The sequence below is a fragment of the Peromyscus leucopus genome, chromosome 5 (genome assembly GCF_004664715.2).
Source record: "Peromyscus leucopus breed LL Stock chromosome 5, UCI_PerLeu_2.1, whole genome shotgun sequence".
In the NCBI taxonomy this organism is placed as follows: Eukaryota; Metazoa; Chordata; class Mammalia; order Rodentia; family Cricetidae; genus Peromyscus; species Peromyscus leucopus.
This window is the reverse complement of record NC_051067.1, coordinates 64,006,222-64,014,991: the sequence shown is the minus strand read 5'-3', so window position 1 is coordinate 64,014,991 and position 8,770 is coordinate 64,006,222. Positions and strand designations below refer to the sequence as shown.

At 42.0% G+C, this 8,770-nt stretch overlaps 1 protein-coding gene across 2 annotated transcripts in view; it reads right to left on the bottom strand.

Moving 5' to 3' along the window:
* Positions 1–516: 516 nt before the first annotated feature.
* Positions 517–8,770, bottom strand: part of Prpf18 (pre-mRNA processing factor 18) — a 38,745-nt gene continuing 30,491 nt past the window's right edge. For both annotated transcript variants that reach the window (XM_028895085.2, XM_028895086.2), the window contains one exon: positions 517–7,337. In XM_028895085.2, the coding sequence (XP_028750918.1) occupies positions 7,257–7,337 (81 nt within the window). In that variant the 3' untranslated portion in view covers positions 517–7,256. The remainder of the gene's footprint in view (positions 7,338–8,770) is intronic.

Here is an 8,770-nt window from a genome sequence, read left to right as displayed (position 1 = left end):
CACACACACACACACACACACACACACACACGCACGCACGCACGCACGCACGCACGCACGCACGGGGGGCTGGCGGTTGGTTAAGGAATTTTTTTTTAGTAGAAACTTTTAAGAATCTATCCCCATAAGCTAGTAGGTTCCTTTTGTTTCTCTTCTGCATGCCCATTTCCCCTAAAACTCAGTCCAATCATGCACTCATCCCCTCCACTGTACCCAACCCAGTCATCAAGATGGACTCCTCATGATGCCAAATGCAATAGTTAACTCTCTTTTTGTCATTTTATGGGACTTACCAGCAGACACTGGATGCAGGCGATGCTCCTTGCTTGACTGAAAGGCCTTCTTCACGTGGACCATATTCTCCTCTATCACAGTCCAAAGCTCTCCTTATCTTCATCTCCCTGACCTTGAAGTGTCCCACAGCTTTGTCCTTAGACTGCCTTACTCTCGACAATTACTTTATTTGGCTTCCTGTATTTTCTCACCACTATTACAAAATACCTGAGATAAACAACCTGAGGGAAGAAGGCTTTATTTGACTCAGTTTTAGAGACTTCAGTCCATCCTAGCAGGGAAGGTGTGGTGGCAGGTCCTCGAAAGGATAGGCATCTTGCTTCTTGGCTGACCAGAACAAAAAGCAATACTGGAACAAGAGGCAGACATAAACCCCAAAGACCACCCCGAGTGAACTTACACCACCAAGGCCCCACATCCCAAAAGCTCCATGATCTCCCAACAGAGTACAACCATCAAGGGACCAGGCGTTCAAACACATAAGCCTGCTGGGAACACTTCAGATTCAAACCGTTAACACTCACATCTGACCTCAGGTTGCTATGCCACCTTTAAGCCAATGGCATCAGTATTTTCCACCCATCCTGGACCTCTTCCCTCAATCTGTACTTGCTAGTGCCTCCTCAGCAGCTAGATGTTTAACATGATCAATGTACAGAAGTGAACTCTTGACCTTCCCCTCTAAACATGCTCCAATGGCCTTCCTCCTCGATTTAAAGGCAGTTCCATCCTCCTAGGGCTCAGGCCAAAGACCTTGCAATCATCCCTGACTGCTCTTTTTCTTCCCACATCTGCAGTAGACAAAACAGATAGGGATGCTCATCCTGGGAGATTTCTATTTCATTGTGGGAAAGGGGAAGAAAATAAAAACTAATCATTTACCAGAGTGACAGGAAGGCAGGGACACAAGATTCAGCCTATACAAAAAAGGCAATACCATTCATTTCCTCCAAGTCTAGTGAGAAGAAATGCCAGGAAGCTTGCAGATAGCGTTCTTAAGACTGCTTCCAAATTCAACTGGTGTGAGAAAAAGATGAGGCCACCGCTCCATAAGACAGGTAAGAGGGCGTCAGGATACAGCAATCTCAAAGCATTCTAGTAAATACACCTGTGAGCCCTAGAATCAGAGATTCGGCTCAAAGGGATAGAATGCCCTCTTCTGCCTCCACAAAAGTGCGAAGGTGTGCATGCTCCCACACAGGAGAGCTTACACGCAAACACACAGAAATAATCAAATAATAAAACACCATGATTTTACAGAAAATACAAACATTCACACACAATTCCCTCTTCCCTCAAATCCTATGCTCTCAGGAATGCCACCATTAAACTAGAGAAAAAAGTGACATTCAAGCTGACATACTGGGCTGGGGACGGCCCAGTGGCTAAGAGCACTGGCTACTTACTCTTACACAGGACCCAGATTCAGTTCCTAGCACTCATGGCAGCTCACACCACCTGTCACTCCACTTCTATGGAAATATGACTTCCAGAGGCACTGTCCAAATAGAGTATGCTTACATACATGTTAGCAAAATATTAACATAAAAATCAATCTTTTATAAATGCTTTTAAAAGAATGACATATGACTTGATTTTTATCACACAAAGATAGCTGAAAAGATTGTATCAATATCCAAGCTGGTCACAAGATTAGGTCTCTCCCATTAACAATTATTTAGCACAACAGTCAGCCTCACCATACCTGTGCCTAAGAGAATGTCTTAGACATGACATGAAGTCAGTCAGTCTTGGTAAGGGTCTTCATAAAAGGGATTGTATAAAGGGCCTTTAAATGCAGGAAAGAGGTACTCAACTGAGTTACTCACTGGGCAAAGGCAAGTTAAATCCACCGTGTAACACTATGCTAAAATGAAAGTTACAGAAGACATTTCAAATGTGAACAGATGTAGAGAAACTAAACTCTCAAATCCCAAAAGCAGGAGCATACACTAGTATAAATGCCCTACATTGACCTTGGTATAGTCTCTATAGAAATTTATATTCACCAGGAAATGCATACACAGAGTTCATGCAAAATGGAACAACTCCCATAAATCACAACTATATAAAACAGTAAATACTAGAAACCTAAACTTTCACTGAACAAGTCAAACATAGGAAATCAAGCAAAGAATATGATCTCCGAATTAGGAAAACACACAAATACAAAACCAAGCAAATCTAACTTACCTGAGACTTATCAAAGTACTCAACACTTTACAATCTGCTAAATTTCATATCAACCCTAAGAGCCAAGTGTTGCTTGTATATTAAAGAGGAGCAAACTCCTTTTGTTCTAAGTTCACCCAACAAGCGGTTTCCTTCCTTACATCAGCTGATGATTCCTTTTATTAGTAGTTTTCACAATGTATTAATAAGCTGCCAACTAAGAGGGCCACAATCAGCATGTTACTCCAGAATCACCAGGGCTGGAGAGATGGGTCAGTCAGTAAAAGCACTTGATGCACACACAATCCTGAGGACCTGAGTCTGACTTCCTAAAATCCACACATAAGCTGGACACACAGTAATGCCAGCAATTACAGCACTCCTACAAGAGGATGGAGAGGGAGAAGAACTCCCGGAACCTGCTGTGCCTGCTACCCCAGAGCACGCACGGGCAAAACAAGAGATCCCACTGTCTCAAATAAGGTGGGAGATAAGGACTGACTGAAGCTGTCTTCTGAGATCTTCACATGTGCACACACACACACACACCACCAATTACCACACACACCCAACCACCACCACCATCAACAAAACACCAAAAACCAACCAACAAAATCCAGAACAGGAATACATATTGCCTCAGACATGGCCAGGCAGAGCTTGTTCCAGTCCTCTGTAAGGGTGTCTGTGTGATGCTGGGTCTGAAAGTGTCAGAAACACTCCAAGCTACAACTTGAACTCCTTCACAGGACAGGAAGTCTCAGCCAAGCCCAAGCTGTAATAGCTGTAGGTCATAACGTTTTCCAAGCCTTCAAAGAAGAGCTCTGAGGTGCAAAGGCAATTTGGTTCTGGCAGGTTGTAAAACTGCAGCTGCAAGCCTGTGGGAATGACTTAGCTGCCATGCAGGAAGCTTGGTGAATGAGGCTGAGATCACTAAATAACACCCCCCACCCCAAAAGAAAACGCAAACTCCGGAGGTGCCGCTCTCTTTTGCGTGAAGGTATGCACTAAGCTTGGCCACTGAGGGGGGACAAAGGCGGCTGACAGTTATTTCAGAGCAGGGCTTAGGGACAAGGAAGAAACCACACAAAGAGAAGTGGCCTAGTTAAAATACAGCCACCATCGGCAGGGCAAGGATTAGTTCAAGCATGCTGTGTAAAATATCCCAGTTTAAAGTGTGGAAAATACACAAATAGTCAATAGTTTAACAGTAAACTATTTTGGCCAATGTATAAACCTTTTTTTTTGTAATGAGCACAACTCCAAAATCTTGGCTGTGGTTAGCTCACACACAGCTGTCGCTGCTAGCCAGCCACATAGAACTCCCTCGTTATCCCACACTGCCAGAACTTGCTTTTAAAATTTCAAAAGACTTTAGGCTATTGTTACCATTAAAGTTCCAGTGGTTAAAATTTAGTCAGTGCAACTGCAGAGTCTGCGATGAAAACCAGTTACCATAGCAGTTTCCCAAAGTGACCCTCTGGAGACTTGTGCTGGCCTCGGCTCTCTGGACAGCTGGAAACGCTTCCATCAACACACCGTGAGAAAGTGCTTTCCAGCTCAAGATTCTCAAAATGATGCCATACCATAAATTTCTAGAGGATAAAGTTATGCTTTCAGGGGCTTCGTGGGAGAAGACTGCAGCAGAGAGGAGGTACAATCCATTAAGTTATCTGCTCAAGATGCCCAGACAAAAGAAACTTAAAGCTCAACTCAAGATTCTCTTTCATTCAGGCCTCCCTGCTGTGGTGAGAAGCCTTTCACCGTGGGCCTCGAGACGAAGTAGACAGGAATGCCCACATCCAAAGCCCACAAAGACCGAGGAAACATGTCTCATCTTTCCCAAGCTGTTTATTTCCAGAATTCCTTTTCAACAGCACTAACAAAGGTTTGCATTCCGAAATGATTTACTGGGGTCACACTCCAGAGTGGTTAAAGTACTGAACTAGGTTAAATCGTACCAGAAGGAAGGGCTTCAAACTACATACAAGTCCTACCACTACCGCCCGACTTCCCAGTCCTTGCAGGCCCACAACAGATCCCCCAGTTCTGTTAGTGACCACTGCCGGCCTTGTTCTGCTCTCCCAGGACCTTACCCTTCCTCTCTCAATATCTAGACAAGGCCGCTGCTTTATCTCCTTAGTCCCCAGCCCGCAAACACTGAAAGCCTCCCTAGGCTCTGACAGTGATGAAAAGTCCTGTCAGTGGACAGTGACCCTCCTAGGAAATGAGATGCTCTCCAGTTACAAGTTCTCACCTCACACCGTGTGAGAGCAGAAAGCACTCAGCAGAAACTGGACTCGGGACCACTAACTTGGGGGTCTCTTCCTCGGCTAGCCACACACAGTGGAATCCTCTCCTGATGCTGGGAAGTGGTCCCTCCACAATGTTCCCTCAAACTTGATCTTCAGAGAAAAGACTGACACTAATCTATAGCAGCATACAACATTCAAAATAGTACATCAACTTCAATGCTTTAGTATAAAAACAGGCTCTGTGATGGATGGCTTTACCTAGCCACAGGCTAATGTAAGTGTTCCGAACACATTTAAGACAGTTTAGGTCAAGCTAATTAAGTAGGGGTATTAAATGCATTTTCAATGTACTGTGTGTTCACCTATATGATCAGGACTAATCCTGCATCCAATCAAGGAGCACCTGCATTTACTTCTGAAGAAAAAAAAGGTTTTTATTAAGTCTGAATATAGAAAATCCCAGTTCTTGTGAATGGAAGGATAGAAAGGCAGGAAGGGATATAGCTAATTAGAACTGTGACTGTTTAAAAGGAAAAGTATATATTTATTGTTTTAAAAAATTGAAACAAAAATATACAGTATATGCAGAAGTAAAATTTCCATGACTTGAATGAAAGATCATTTTTCTACATATCCCAGGAGTTCCTACATCACTTCTTTAATTTCAGACATCAAAACTGTCCTGAGAGCGCCACATATTTGAACAAGCTTCCCTCCATTCAAACTCAGAATGGCTAAAGTCACAGATAAAACCCCTTACACACACACAAACACACACACACACACACACACACACACACACACACACACACACACACACCAAAAAAAAAAAAACCCAGCCCACACTGGCCAATTTTAGGAACTACTGAAGTCACATGATATAGTTTCTTCTTCATGTGGAATATTAACAACAGAAAGGAAGACAACATAAAATCACTTACCATGCTGTGACCTGACAGTGGCTGAAGAATAAGTGATCTGGGCATTATCCAGTAATATTTATAAAGAAGACCTTTATAACAAAACCACATGTCACAGGTAGGGGTTGGCTGCACATCTCATGAAAGTTTCTCACTTGTCAAATAAATCCCCCAAAGCTCTACCTAATTTAATGACAGGAAAAGACTTGACAGTGAGAGGAACGCCTCCCTGCAATAACTGGTGGAGACTGTCCTATCTCTGCACAGCCTTGGATCCCAAGCTGCCAAAAGTGGCCTTCACTCCTTCTTCTCAAGAGGGACCAGAATAAGCAACTGTGACACCAAGCTACCTCTAGCAACCTCAGGCTCCCATTCTCTGCACTTCTGGATTTGGACCTGGATGCAAGTAAAGACAGGAAAAACTTAATGATTCCATCGTTTACTACTACTGCTGATAATACAGTCATTTTTATTGTTGTTATTGCACAAGTACATACTATCCCACTGCAGCCACAGGGCAGGGCCCATAAAGGCCCTTGGTCTACAGATAATAAGAATACATGCCAAGCAATAATAATGATCTCTTGTCCTCTACCAGGCAGCGGGCTCAGCATTTTACTTACACAATAACAACACAAGGTGTGTACTCTTATCATCAACGTCAGCTAAGGAAGCCAAAGCCCTGCAAGATGAAACCACTTGTCCACCGCTGTCCTGTTAGTGCACGGAGCCGAGGAGCTGCCAGTCCTGAGGGCCACCCACTCTTGCTTCTCTGACACAACCATTCAGCTTGTCATGGAACAACCCGATCCTCTCAGCACTGCAGCAGTGAGTGGTCCCGATGATCAAAGAGCAACACTTTGAGACCAGAGTGAGGACTGAGTGTGGCACAGTGAAGCCAGGATCTCCGCCCTCTTCAGCATCCCCATGAGGCTGGCACTCTCAACTGGCTCCAATGCCCATTTCCTCACCCTAACCTGGATGCACTAATGTGAACTTGCGCTTTCCAACCTTCTACCTATCAATTCTATCTGTCCAGAAATACGACAAATACTAAGACGTACTCCACTTAGAACCAAACCAAGTCTGAAACACAAGAAAAATAACACTTAACAGTAACATTTACATCCTACTGCAAGATGGCAAAATTCCAAAAAACTTTTAAGAACTGTAAAGGAACATTTAATGGTCCCACACTTTTGTTGAAATACAAAAAATATTTTCTATAAATACCACATAAGAGAAAAATGTGCAAATCATGATAATTTATAGAAAATTTAAACCTGCCCTCAAATGTTTCTAGTTATCTAATGACACATTTTGGGTCTTGGGGAGAAAGGTCACCTCAAATCCCCTTCCTGCTGTTGTCTACACATCTGTCTACACTATGGATAACAGCTTTAGGACTTAATTTTTCAACTGATTAAAATGAGAACAACACACAAAAACTTGTTTGCAATCCAATACCATATGAAAGTCAACAGTTCTTAAACCCAACAAGAAGTACATCCGATGGAACTCTGTGATGGAACTCTTCCTTCGATGCTGTGCTAAGGCCAAAAGTCCACATGCTGCTTGCTGAGGCTTCTTGTTATGTCCACACCGTACACAGACCTCACAGTGCATTGTACTCCACACATTTTGATGGATCCGTAGGAAAGTGCTTTTGGCAAATTGTCATTAACCTCTTCAGTCCCTAAGAACATAAAATGAAGGTTTGTTATGACACAACCGAACTATTTCTAGAAGCTTTTCTCTGTAGTACTTAGTTTGTCAATGTCCCTATAAAGTAAAGTATCGCCACAATTCCATTCAAAAGGATAAATGTGTATCCATGAGCACTGCTTATCACAACATCATTAGTGGAAAATACGTATTCACCAGGGCTGTGATGTTAACCCTTCCAGTTTGTTAGAGAGAAGCATATTCAAAGATGTGGCTCTCCCAGAAAAGTCTTCCATATCTTCAAAGTTAAAGAAGCGATATAAAAACTCTCAGGATAAATGAAAAATGACCTCATCCGTTCAAGTCATGGAAAGGTTACCTCTGTATATACTACAATTTTTGGTTTGAAACTTAAAAAGCAAAAACAAAACAAAAAACAAACTAGAAGGATTAAAGTAACCTAGAAATAATATAGTTTTCCATCTGTATTGAATACATGAACGCTCTCACCAATGGAGTACTTAGAGCAGAAAAAACGCACTAACTCTAGCCCCCTAGTAATTAAGCCCTCCTCAAGCAGGTTCCAAGAAAGAATTAAGGATAACCACTGAAGGTGGTAGCATCTCTCTTTCGACTTCTCCTTTGGTCTGACCTTTCCAAGTGCTTAGCTGGCCATTAGACTGTAGTTCTTTTTCTTAGCTTTCTCACCAAGCACTAGGTGAAAAAATGCCTTCCAAGCCCATATACAAATTCTCTGTATCCCTTAAAAACAGGTCAAGGACAATGGCAGAGGCTTGCTGCAAGCCCCATAGATTTTTCTTGAGAATAAACTAGAGAGGAATTTACAATCAGAAAAGAATCCCATTAATTGTTTAATCAATTTCCAAATTACCCTGTTTAGAAGGAATGTTTGTTACAAGCCTTATTGAAATCTTTATAACATTATTGACTAGTTATAATACAGCAGTGCTTAATTTCAATGATCCTAACCCATACCAATTTTTAGCACAAATTGTTTTAAGGTTCTTCATTTTAAGTTCACAAAAATTAAAACCACCCAGTTCCTATCACAGTAAGAAAAATAATGTAATTTAGGCCTAGAATAATAACATTGGCTATAAAAGAACATCTAGCATATTGCTTGGTATTTTGGTTAGTATTCTCCTCAAATTTACTTTCTTCCCTCAAAATGGCATGCTAGGGCAACTTTAAACAAAAGATTCATGACCCAGTGGGAAAGAACCACAGGGCTGCAGTTATACAAACCAGTAACAGAAGAAAACAGCTGGAAATCCAGGAAGAAAGCATTAAAAATAGCACTGGATACCTAAAATTCCATTATTTAGAACTCTGAAACTCTAAATATTCAAACAACTTTTTTATTTTTGCTTTTGTTTTTTGTATATAATTTTAGACAGGGTCACACAAGCAGCCTAGGCTGGTCTGGAGCTCCCAACTCAATGA